Raw genomic sequence first — 13,600 nt, 5'->3', positions numbered from 1 at the left:
TAAAGAGGAATCACACACACACACACACACACACACACACACACACACACACACACACACACAGTGAGCAGACCCCTTCTTGCTAAGGCGGCTGCGGATGCTGAAATAACACTAGTGTTGGTAGCTGGGTTCTTGCTGCTTCCCAACAGCCTCCCCAGTCCTCAGAGCTGAACATTCCTTCCCTGATCCCATCTGCTTTGGACCAAGAATTAATGTCCCCTGGAGGGAAATTCTGAGTCTTTAAAACTCTTAACCATGACCTGGAGAATACAGTAATTTTATCAAGACAATATTCTCTAGCCATGTAAACCTACTTTACTTCATTAGTACTGAGGTCCAGGAGGGGCTAGAGCAGAGAGGTGGGGGAGTCGGGCATACCCAAGCCTTACCTTCCGGATCATCTCGGATCACCAGGAGCCCATTCCTGCACACAACCTTCCCTGTGGTGGCGTCTAGGAATATTAGCGATGGAATGTTGGAGACTCGGTATTTGTTCCAAAGTTTAAGCTATAAAAAGAAAAGTATGATAAGGTGATTAAATCCAAACCAAATTAATTGCAGAGTTCTTTCACGTCCCCCAGGCCCAAGAGATGAAATGATTCAGGAATGACTGGTTCAAACCAGAGCTGCCCAGCAAAAGAAATGGGTTCATTATAGTCCCACGAGCCCCTGTGGACCTGTAGGAACCCTGAGCCCTAGAAAGGTTCATGTTATGACAAAGGTGGTTGATAGAGGGACATTTAGTCTCTTGCCAGACCCCAGGGGACAACCTGGTAATCCCAATAAAGACCTGACATCTTTGGACTGCAATGAGACCTTAACCAGCTGACTCAGGAAGGGAGGGAAGCACTTGTGCCCAGCAGCAGGCAGCAAGCAGCAGCCAGCCATCAGCCAAGGAGGGGACAGCTTTCCAACAAGAACAAGTAGTTAAAAGTGGCCCTCTCCACACTTGTCCGGGCCTGTGATGGGAATAGCATCTTTGCTATGCCTGTGTGCCCTTTGTCTTGCTGAACACAGGCAACAAACCTGCCCCAACCCTCAGCCCTCACTGCCACTCCAAACAGCCTGCAGGCTTCTGGCAGAGTGTTGTGGCTGGCAGTGCAACTATTAGAGGCCCAGGGTCTAAGAAGGAAGCTGAGAACCTGGGAACATCACAGTCCTGGACGAGAAGCCAGATTTTCACGGGCTCTATTGCTTGCTCTTGGCCATGGGGTGAATACCCCTTTGGTGAGCCACTGCGTGCTCAGAGATGTAACCATCAAGCCCTGGCACCAAAACCACAGAGGAAAATGTTGGGCTTGCTACACAGCTCCAAACAAAAAAGAAGCAAAGCATAGCCACAGGAGGGCCAGAAGACTCCTTTCTGGGGCACCTGGGAATCCAGGCCAGGCTTATGTGGAAGGGCAACAGGCCTCAGGATGCAGCTGCACACAGGGGGTGGGGGGCCGTGTGTGGACGGGTCTCTGATGGTATTTAATTCAATTCCAGAGTATTTGCCAAGAAACTCGAGGCTTCTCAGCCTATAGAGACACATGGCTTGGCAGAAGGATTGTCGGACCCTGCTTCAAACTGGGTGGCGGTGCTTGATTGCTTACCAGCCCCACGTTTCCAGTGGGCTCACAAAACAGCCTCTTAACAAGAGTGGCTGTGAGTGACTGTGAGCAGCTTAGGGGGACTCGGCTGCATCATTGCACAGAAACCTGATCCTGGGCTCAGATCACGCATTCTTTTACTGTTATTGTTTTGAGACACAGTCTCACCACGGAGCTGAGGTTGTCTTAGCATTAGGTATGAAACTCAGGCTAGCCTTGAGTTCTGATCTTCCCGCACCAGTCCCAGCCTTTGATGATGAAACTTTTTCCCCCAAGATAGGGCTTCTCTGTGTAGCCCTGACTATCCTGGAAATCGCTCTGTAGACCAGACTGGCCTAGAACTCTGAGGTCCACCTGCCTCTGCCTCTTAAGTGCTGGGATTTTTCACAGTGTGCCACCACTGCCTGGCATGTTTATGAAACACTCTTTAGAGAAAGGGGGTGTCCAAGGTCGGGGGAGGACTGTGCTCTGGAAAGATGGCTTAGCAATTAAGAGTACTTGCTCCACAATCACAAGGACTGGACTTTAGATCCTACCACCCACGGCACAAGCCAGTGAATATTTAAATGCCTATAACCCTAGTTCCAGTGGGAGCAGAAATAATAACAACTGGGGATTGCTGGTTTCCAGCCTAGTGGAGACTTGAGCCCTAGGTATAGAGGGAGACCCTGCTGCAAAGAAATAAATGAGCCACAGAAGGGGGCACACAATATCCTCTTCCTTGTGGGTGCACACACGTCACATGCACATTCTCTCTCTCTCTCTCTCTCTCTCTCTCTCTCTCTCTCTCTCTCCTCTCCTCTCCTCTCCTCTCCTCTCCTCTCCTCTCCTCTCCTCTCCTCTCCTCTCCTCTCCTCTCCTCTCCCCTTTACCACATGGACAGAGGGAGGGAGGGAGGCAGGGAGGGAGGGAGGCAGGGAGGGAGGGAGGGAGGGAGGGAAGAGAAAAAAATTTAAACAGGAAGATTAAAATCATTGAGTTGAAATTTTTTTGTTTAGAATATAATTTCGGAGGGGAAAAGTAATCACTTGAAAACACTGGGAAGAGCTGGAGAGATGGCTCAGCTGTTAAGAGCACAGGCTGCTCTTCCAGAGGTCCTGAGTTCAGTTCCCAGCAATCACATGGTGGCTCATAACCAATGGGATCCGATGCCCTCTTCTGGTGTGTCTGGAGATAGCTACAGTGTACTCACATACATTAAATAAATAAGTAAGTAAATAAATAAATATTTTAAAAAAGAAGAAGAAAAGAAAATGACAGAAAAATGAAAGGAGTAAGCCAGGATTCACTGCTTGGGAAGGCTGAAACCAAGCTCCACCCTGCAGCAGCGAGGGCCCGTTTCCAGGCTCCCTTGCCAATGTGATTGCTGCTGTCAGTTTTTCCGATCTGACAGGGAAGACACACCTCGCTTTCATTGCTCTCTTATACTCACTGATGTTAGCACGTATACAGCTAATAATACACCGTAAGCACAGACACGGCTAACGACACATCAGGTTTTCTTCTGTTTTAGAATTTGCAAGTGCTGAGATTCACTATGCAGCTATAAACTGAGTGCCTACGATGTACCTTTTCTAAATACAAGAGGCATGAGATTGAGCAAGGCATGGGCTGGCAAGATGGCTCAGCAGGTAAGAGCACTAACTGCTCTTCCTGAGTTCAAATCCCAGCAACCACATGGTGGCTCACAACCACCCAAAATGAGATCTGACACCCTCTTCTGGATTGTCTGAAGTCAGCTACAGTGTACTTACATATAATAATAAATAAATCTTTGGAGTGGAACAAGCAGGGACTGAGAGAGTGGGGCTGACCAGAGCAAGCAGAGGTCCTAAAAAATTCAATCCCGAACAACCACATGAAGACTCACAATCATCTATACAGCTACAGTGCACTCACATACATATATACATACATACATACATACATACATACATACATACATACATACATCTTAAAAAAAACAAACAAGGCAGTGGTAGTGGGTACCTTTAATCTCAGGACTCAGGTGGCAGAGGCAGGCAGACCTCTGTGAATTTGAGGCTAGCCTAGAGCTAGTTCTAGGGCAGGCAGGCTAAACATAGAAACCGTGTCTTGAAAACAAACAAAGGACAAATCAACCAACCAACAAGAAAGAACAAGGCAGATGAAGCTAGTGCCCTGATAGAGCTCTGACTCTCATGGAGAGAAAGACGATAAATAAGAATAAAAATGGGAAGTAATTTAGACATTTATAAAGAACTACAAAGAATGCCTCCCAGGGAAAAGGCGAAGTCATGCAGAAGAATGGCCCAAGAATCACTGACAGGCAGTGAAGAACAGCTCCATAATTATGCATACATATATATACATATACACACATGCACAGCACATACCTAGGATGATGACATGGAGCTACAGACTTCTGTCATGCAATGAAGCAAGTTACATGCATGGGGAAGGCCACCTGTAGCCCAAGGAACCTGTCAAAAGGCAGGAGGCTGGCTGCTAAGGCTAGAGGGGATGCAGTCAGAGCTATTTATAGCCCTAGTCCCTTACCTACGAGTTTTAAGGAAATAGGGCCAGGGGTGTAGATCAATGGCAATGACAGGTATGCAGGTAGGTAGGTAGATGATAGATGGATAGATAGATAAATAGACAGACAGACATACAGGCAGACTGATAGACTGAATGAATGAACTCCAATTTTTACATTTATTTTATCTTTAATTGTGTGTGTGTGTGTGTGTGTGTGTGTCTGTGCAGTACTCTTGGAAGCTAGAAGAGGGATCAGAATCCCTGCAAGTGGAGTCAAGGGTGGTTGTAAGATGCCTGACTTGGGTGTTAGAAACTTTTTTTTCCAATTTTTTATAGATATTATCTTCATTTACATTTCAAATGCTATCCTGAAAGTCCCCTATACCCTCCCCATTCCCTGCTCCCCTACCCACCCACTCCCACTTCTTGGCCCTGGCATTCCCCCGTACTGAGGCATATAAAGTTTGCAAGACCAAGGGGCCTCTCTTCCCAGTGATGGCCGACCAGGTCATCTTCTGCTACATATGCAGCTAGAGACACGAGCTCTGGGGGTACTGGTTAGTTCATATTGTTGTTCCACCTACAGGGTTGCAGACCCCTTCACTCCTTGAGTACTTTCTCTAGTTCCTCCAGGGTGTTAGAAACTGAAGCAAGTGCTTTTAGCCACTGAACCATCTCCCTATCCCAACCCCATAGTATTTTTTTGAGGGATGGGTTTAAAAAACAAAAAATAAATAACTAACAATGACAGCCAAAAGAAAGTGACAATATCAGAGTCCAGGCAACCTGGGCTCTAAATGCTCGCCCCTTCCTCCTTGGGTCTCAGGAGATAGCAGGTCATAGCTAGTGTTTCCATTGATTGCTGGATCTTTGTTTCCAAGGACAGGCCTACTGGCTTAGGGGGAAACGGTTGTTGCTTCTGTGCTTATAAGGGACACTGAAAAGCTGGTCCTTTTATAGGCTAACACATCATGGTCTAATTTCATGACAATGATTTCTTTAGGAACTTATTTATGAGTGAGCTCTATCTATAGCTTGGCGCACATTTCTCAGGCTGGAGATCAGAGTCCTCAGCTTAGAAACAGCGAGGAAGACCCAGACACAGTCATTCTGACCTTTTCTCTTTTTAATTTTAAAGTTTTTTATTTTCTTTTATGTGTTCGGGTGTTTTTCTTGCATGCATGTCTGTACACCGCATGTATGCCCGATTCCCCTTAGAGGCCAGAAGAGGGTGTCAGCTCCCTGGAAACTGAAGTTCCAGAATGGTGTGTGTTGCCGTGGGGGTGCTGGGAATCAAACCCAGGTACTCAGGAAGAGCAGTCAGTGTTCTTAACTGTGAGCCATCTCTCTAGATGTTCTCCTCTTTAAAAAAAAAAATTTCATGCATATATACACAACTGTGTGAGTGTACAGTACTGTGTGCAGGCCCATAGAGGCCTAAAGAGGGTGTCAGATGCCCTAGAGCTGGAGTACAGTTGGTTAGGTCTCCTGATGTGGGTGGGTGCTCAGAGCCACACCCAGGTCCTCTGAAGAGAGGATACCCTCTTAACCAATGTGCCACCTCTCCAGTGCCTTGCCCCTATACCTGAGTCAGATCTTGATACCTGAACCAGAAAGGTGGCCTTCAGATTGAAGCCGCCATCTTTGCCTGTGCTGAGAGCCTCTATCACACAGAATGGCTATGTGAAAAGCTTGTGCTTCAAGAATGACTCACTCTGCCTTAAAGCCTGCTGCAGTCTCCCAGGGGCCCCTGAAAACAGGCCTCTTAACCATTTGAGGGATACAGAGACATTCCTGCCCCAGAAATGTACATACACAGAAAGTCTGTGTGTCATGGAGCTCATGCACCCTGAGGCCCACTAGTGGGCTCTGCAGGACTACAGTATGCGTGGGTCCCAGATAAAGACCCTTTGTCCCAAGAGTTCATGGTATGCCAATCTTGACTTTGACTCAAAAGGAAAAGCTGTGACACCTACCACCTTCCTGTCTGTCGTTCAAATGTCCAACATTGGCCTAGAACCTAAGACACAGCACAGGAAGGGTGGGCCAAGGTCCTGCTGCCAGCATCCAGAGTCCTTTCCAGGTTGATGAATGCCTACAGTGACCAGTTCATCCTTCGTGTTAGTGGTGGTGGTAATGTCTAGATAACTCAGTGCTGTGAGCTAAGTGCACTTTTAAAAACGCACCCCCAGCAGCAGTAGTGGTGCACATCTCTAATCCCAGCACTCAGGAGGTAGAAGCAGGTGGATCTGTGAGTTAGAGTCCAGCCTTTATCTACACAGAGTTCTAGGACAGCCAGGGCTACATAGAGAGACCCTGTCTCCAAATCCACCCCCCCCCAAGTGAGCTCTTATTCTTCTCAGTATTACAGTGAGACTTCGGGGCTGGGGGTGCTGAGGACTAAACTGAAGACCCCATGTATTCCAGGCGAGCGCTCTCTACCACTGACCCCCAACCCCCACATCTAATCATTACCATGCCATCATCATCTAAGAGATTCATCTGGGAGGAAACACATCAGCATGGAAAAAAAAAAACAGGCCACCAAGTGGCTGGGCTGTCATCTTGGCTCTCGTGGACTAGACTTCCACGGACAGGTCACTCAGAGAACATAACACCCACTGCAGGGTGTTTCGGCCAAGGAAGGCATCACATGTGGAGACACTTGGGTTTTCAAAGCCACGTCCACTCGGGATGCTTCATTAATGTTGGGACCCCGTTTATGATTACGTCCCCTTGTTTTGTCAGCGCCCGCTTCAAAGACCCTTTCCATGTCAGCTTTGTTTTACAGTTAATCAATCAGCTTCACAGTTAGCAGGCTGTAAATGAGATGACTTATGGAAGGGGGTTCCTTCTGGATGCACTTACTTCGTTATAGGCATCTTATGTAACACTAGACATTTGGAAGCCCTGTTTTATGTTGCCTGTTTGTGGTTGCCTCTTAACTCCTTACCCTTACTTTCAGATCTTCTGATTGTGTGTGTGTGTGTGTGTGTGTGTGTATGTATATATATGTATATGTATATATGTATATATATATATATATATATATATTTGCCCACAATGTTTTTTTTAAGATTTATTTATTTATTATATGTAAGTACACTGTAGCTGTCTTCAGACACTCCAGAAGAGGGCGCCAGATCTCGTTACAGATGGTTGTGAGCCACCATGTGGTTGCTGGGATTTGAACTCTGGACCATTGGAAGAGCAGTCGGGTGCTCTTACCCACTGAGCCATCTCACCAGCCCACACACAATGTTTTTAAAGCTCATATATATACATATACAGATATACATACATACATATATATACATATACACATACATATATATATATATATATTTTTTTTTTAAACAGTGGTATTATAAGCTGGGACTACAGGCGTGTGGCGTGTGTCCTCACACCCTGCTGCAATGCTTTTCTGGTTTTGCCTCTGTGGGTTTTGCTAAGAGAACCCTGACACCACATCTGACTCTGGAAGGAATTCCTTCTTGGTTTCCTGCCTCTGGCTGAATGACTAAAAGCTCGGAAACTCAGCACAGCCAGCCTCAGGCGGGCGTGGGAGGGAGGTGCTGCTGAGTCAGGCTCTTCCCATCCAGCCGCCTTTGAACCCCAAGACTGGATGGAGGGTGAGAGCTCATATTCCACTGGATTCAGGAGATTTTTCTTGAAATGGTCAATGGCAAAGTTAGCATTTTAATCTTGTAAGGTGCTGCTGGGGTCAAACCTGGGCTTTGATGTGTCAGGCACCAGTGCCCCTGAGCTACATCCCAGTACAGCCTATGCATTTTTAAAAGGGTCACATACACAGCCACTGCTGCGGTTGGAAAGTGCAAAGGTCTTTCATGCCCACATCTGCCCTCTCTCCAGTGACCATCCTGGCAAAGAGCCAACCCAAAGTTAATTCTGTCAGCACCTGTCACTCACACGACCTCTGTCTTCCAGCTTCCTAAAGGCCAGGTGACTGCAATAGAGTGCCCCAGCAGACCCCTAACACTCAGAGATCTAAATGTTAAAATATGAATGATTAGGACTGGGGAGAGGCTCACTAGGTAAACGGTGCTTACCGTGATGGGATTCCCCCAGCACCAGCCAATGTAGAGGCAGCTATAGTTTCAACATGGCGGGTCCACAGAGGATCACTGGGTCTCAATGGCCAGCATAGTAAAAACAAAACAAAACAAAACAAAAACCAAAAACCAAAAACCAGCAGGACATTTTATGTCCTTTTCTGTTCTACCTACATACCTATCTACCTACCTACCTACCTGTCTGCACGCATGCATGCACATACATGTACACACACATATATGTACACGAGTAGACATATAGGGGCCCATGCAACCCCTCTCCTCTCACGAATATATACACCACCTGTAGACTTGATCTTTACCCACCCACAAATAAACAAATATTGATGGCTTGCCAAAGTTAGAAGCAAGGCAAATTAGGAAAGAAACAAAGAGGCAAATTAGCTCAACTTGGCAGAAATCACAAGGGATGACTAAACAGGCTATCCAGTTTCTAGAAAATTCCTGCCACGGGCCTGATGGCAGGTTCTGATTCCATGGTTGCGGTTGGAACTATCAACCCAGAGATGTTGGCCAGAAAACCTCTGATGGTGAGCCATGAGGCAACACTATCACAGGGGGCAGGCCTGGAACTTGTGAGCTATACGGATGCAGACAGCAGAGACTATCTAAACCACTCACTCCATCAGCCAGCACCACAGACGATGCTGGGAAACACAATGTGGTGATTTCTGAGAAAGCTCAGCTCCTGAGTGTGACCCCCCCCCCACCACCAGAGCTGCTCCCAGGCTAAGAACTGTCCCTGCCTGCGCTTGACAGAGGGGCTAAGCTTTTATTTCTCAACAGCTGCTGCAAATCTGTGGGATGAAGCCAAAGCTGACCCAAATGTAGGATGAATCAGCAAACTACGTGGTCAGGTCAGCCAGAGCCTTCTCAGCCAAACGCCCCCTGCCCTTCCACCCAGTGCTGACTATAGTTACAAACCACCTTTTCTGTGCGAGGCACTCAAAAACACACCCTTGAGTGGGTCCCACCTTCCTAAACTATCACAGCCCACACCGTTGCAGAGAGCCAGAGGTAAAAATCTCCCTCCTCCCACCTCCAACATCACGGCAATATATACCTTACAGGATCTCAGCCACTCAGTGACCTCGAGCAAGAGAGAGCTAACCTTTTCCTGAGCTGCTCCATCTGTAAAATGGGGTAACAGGTCCTGCAGTCATGGACTGGTGAAGAAAATATGAGTTACTCCCAGTGCTTAGACTAAGGCCTGACCCAGGTGAGCGGATGTGCAATAGACGAAGGCTCAGGCTCGCACACCAGTCTCAGTGTTGCCACGCCAGCTCCACCCCTACCTTCCAGCTGCTCCTGGAGGCTTTGTTCTAGTCCCAGAGGTCACCCCAGACGTTTGATCCCCTTGCTCCTGCAGCATGACTTCCAGGATGTGATTTAGACTGTGGTGGAGCTGCTGGCCAAGGGCAGTGCTCAGTGTGTCGTGTATTCCGTGAAAGCTGCGTGAACTGATTGATGGGGGAATGGAATGTGGGGATGGAGGTCAGCTAGACCGGGTACCTGACTAAGCAATCAAGTCAGGCTCTTTAACACATAAATGATCTGCTTCGAATGCCAGTGAGATCGAGATCGGGGCTCTTCTCCCTTTCTCTAATAATGCCCTGCCCCCTTCTCATCCCTCCTTTTACTGGAGTCAGCACAGAGAACAAAGTAGCGTGTGGATTGGGCCAAGATGGTCAGATCCATCACTAGCTTATGAGAATGCAGCAGCCTCCCACCATGCAATTACAACACAGGATTTGGAGGCAGGGAGGGTCAGGGTCACATCCAAGCTGATCAAGAACTCTCTATGTAACCCAGGCTAGCTTTGAGTTTGAGATCTTCCTGTTCCTGTCCTAGTCTTCTGAGTCTATATAATAGGACTCTGTGGGGCTTAGACCATATGCACACGTACCCCATAAAGCTGATGGTGCCGCCTGCCAGAGAAACAAGCAAAGGAGACAAAGAGAAAACGGCTTAATTGACTATGCCAGGGCTCTGCATGCTAAATAAACCTCCTACACGTGCCCACCTCCACTATAAGAGGGAGTTACCAGAACCGCATACATGGGTGATTTGGGCCATCGAGGCAGGAACGGGAGGGCAGGGAATGGGAACACTGGCTCTAGGGTTTTGACACTGTCTCTGCCACCTGGGGAAAACCACTCTCCACGTGTTTCGTTCTATGCCAACCACCAGCTGGCTTTGTGGCCCCTCCTGCCCAGGACAGAGAGGGGGCCACACACTGGAAGTGCTCAGAAGTGTCTCTGGCACATGGTCCTCTCAGGAGTCCATGCTAGGGCAATGGGCCTGTGGTCTTCAAACCGAAAAGCACTGAGGAAACAACCCTGTGCTGGGTGCTTAGGTCACCAGAATGCCAGTGGCCCTGTCAGGCCTGGGACAAAGCGCTGTGCACACAAGTCCCCTCTTTATGAGGGACTTTCTGCCAGAGGGCAGGCACGTGGGTTCAGATCAGGAAAGTGGGGGTGGGCTGGGGTGGGAAGGCTGCTAGACGGGTGAGGCTACACAGTGATAGCTTGACTTTAGAAAAAAAAATGGGAGACGGTGGTGGCTTTGAATGAAGATCATATACGGATGAAACTGCAGCCTGCCCAAAACCCCCCTGGCTTTATTACAGATGTGAAGACTCTTTCCAGGCTGCCTCCAACCCGTTGATCTTCCTGTCTCACAACAGGGGAGTCACTAAGATGGGGTCATTAGTTACAACCACAACCAGAGACAGGATCTGTCTGATGGGTACCACACAGGTAGGAACCAGAAGTTGAAAGTCCAGAGGCAGATCTCTGTGTGGCTCAGATGTCTGTATCTGACACCCGGCTGCATAGACAAGGTCTCGATAGGTAGCCCAGCTGGCCTTGAACTTGAGATCTTCCTGTCCCAGAGTCTATGTACTTCATAGTACCCCAAGTGATGATTATAGGGGTAGGCTCCTAACCCTGGCAGATCAGACTTGGGTTCTTTGGTGGGGAAGGCTACAGTGGGATGGAGGCCAGCAAGGACAGAGCGTGACCCTGATAAAGTGGATCCTAGAAATGGAAGAACTGAGGCAGAGGGACCTAAGGAAGCGAGGCACACTCGGAGAACCATACTTCCTCAAAAGTCACATGAAAAGCAGCTTAGTCCCCCAAATCTATCCAGAGAGCCTTGTATTCAGACTGGTTTCCATCAACAAGTATAAATCAGTGTGATTAAGTCTAAAAATACCAAGGTCCCCTTTAAAAAGTGTTAAAATTTACTGGACCATGGTGGCACAAACCTTTCATCCCAGCACTTAGGAAGCAGAGGTAGGCAGATCTCTGTGAGTTTGAGGCCAACTTAGCCTATACAGCAAATTCCCGGGCAGCCGGGCCTATAGAGAAAGATCCTTCTTAAACAAACAAACAAACAAACAAACAAACACATTTTACAAATGCCACAATTCTAAAAGCCTCTGAATTCATCTAGTACAGGGCTGGCTTGGAACACTCGGTGCCTAATGCTTGGAATGTGGTATCATTTCTAGCACTCTTTAAGGAGGGTCGTTTACCAAGCTGTTCGATTTCCTGCCTGAATGGTTCGATGACTAGGGAGATGAGCAGTGTTCTGAAACTACAAAGAGGCATATGGCTTCCAGGATCTTCCCTGCCAGCACCACAGATGCAGCTTAGGGGAAGTGGCCGGGCTTCCCCACGCTGGATTTCCCACAAGCTGACAAAGGGATTGCTTACAGCCCATCTGGTCCCAAAACCTCCGCAGGGCAGAGTGGCTTGGAAGAACCTTGTAATAACGGGCTGGAAGGGCTAAAGAAACGCTGAGAGTTTTCCTCTGACAGTGGGACAAATAGCCAGTGTGGGTCTGGAATCTGAGAGGCAGGCGTCCCAACCCCAAAGGTGGTCACGTCTAGTGGGGGATGGAGTTTCTAGGATTTGTGTCACTGTGGATGTGCTGATAGAGTTGGAAGAGTGTCCACATTGTCCCTTCCCCTGTCACACCAAGCAGTACCCTTTTGCTTAAACACAAAGACCTTGGTCTGTAGCAGCCTTTGAGAGACATGTCACCTGTTTTCAATCCACATAACTTAGAGGGAAATTTTCTATACCAGACCCTGACAGGACCCATGAGGCTAAAACAAAAGAGAAGAGCAGAAGCTGGGGAGGTGGGGGGGGGCAGAGGTGGAGGGCTATAGGGGTGGAGGGCTATAGGGGTGGAGGGGTGGAGCATGCCTTTAGTCCCAGCACTCAGGAGGCAGAGGCAGCCAGATCTCTGAGTTCAAAGCCAGCCTGGTTTACAGAGCCAGTTCCAGGACAGCCAGGGCTACACAGAGAAACCCTGACTTGAAAAATGGAGGGGCCTAAAAATGATAGCCACTTTGAAGGAGGACCACACCGTGCAGATCTGGGGATCTGCTAGGGTACATGCTTGTCCAGGCAAGGTTGCCTCCCACCCCCTTAGCTGGAGGACAGTAGATAGAACCGATTCACCCCGATTCACTGCCCTAGCCCTCCTTGCTCCACAGTAGTCTAAGGCAATCACTTATAAGAACAGATAAAGGGGCTGGCAAGATGGCTCAGCAGGTAAGAGCACCAACTGCTCTACTGAAGGTCCTGAGTTCAAATCCCAGCAACCACATGGTGGCTCACAACCATCTGTAATGAGATCTGGCGCCCTCTTCTGGTGCGTCTGAAGTCAGCTACGTAGTTATGTATAATAAGTAGTTATGTATAATAAGAAATACATCTTTGGGCCTGAGCGAGCAGAGTTGACCCGAGTGAGTGGGGTTGACTGGAGCAAGTAGTGGTCCTAAAAATTCAATTCCCAACAACTACATGAAGGCTCACAATCATCTGTACAGCTATAGCGTACTCACATACATAAAATAAATAAATAAATCTTAAAAAAAAAAAAAAAGACCAGTGAGGCTTCTCTGTTAGTTTATTTATTTTTTAAGATTTAATTTGGGCTGGTGAGATGGCTCAGTGGGTAAGAGCACCCGACTGCTCTTCCAAAGGTCCAGAGTTCAAATCCCAGCAACCACATGGTGGCTCACAACCATCCGCAACGAGATCTGGCGCCCTCTTCTGGAGTGTCTGAAGACAGCTACAGTGTACTTACATATAATAAATAAATAAATCTTAAAAAAAAAAAAAAAGATTTAATTTATTTTTATTTGGTGTGTATGGGTGTTTTGCCTGAATGTATGACTCAGAACGATGTGTGTCCCTGGGTATCAGATTCACTTCTACTGGAGAATTAGTTTTAAGCTGCCACGTGGGTGCTAGGAATCAACCCTTGGTCCTCTTGAAGGGCAGCCAGTGTTATTAACTGCTGAGCCATCTATCTCTCCAGCCCCTCTGTTGGCATTTTACATTGAAAAATAAATCATACCAGGGAACATTCTGTGTCCGA

General features: G+C 47.7%; 1 protein-coding gene across 1 annotated transcript in view; it reads right to left on the bottom strand.

The window, feature by feature from the left end:
* Window positions 1-13,600, bottom strand: part of Nxn (nucleoredoxin) — a 141,823-nt gene that overhangs the window by 19,902 nt on the left and 108,321 nt on the right. The window contains exon 2 of the mRNA XM_021176436.3: window positions 390-507. Coding sequence (XP_021032095.1) covers window positions 390-507 — 118 coding nt within the window. The remainder of the gene's footprint in view (window positions 1-389; window positions 508-13,600) is intronic.

The sequence above is a fragment of the Mus caroli genome, unplaced genomic scaffold (assembly GCF_978045245.1).
Source record: "Mus caroli unplaced genomic scaffold, Mus_caroli_1 scaffold_13, whole genome shotgun sequence".
NCBI classification, from domain to species: Eukaryota; Metazoa; Chordata; class Mammalia; order Rodentia; family Muridae; genus Mus; species Mus caroli.
This window is presented reverse-complemented; position numbering and strand designations above follow the sequence as displayed.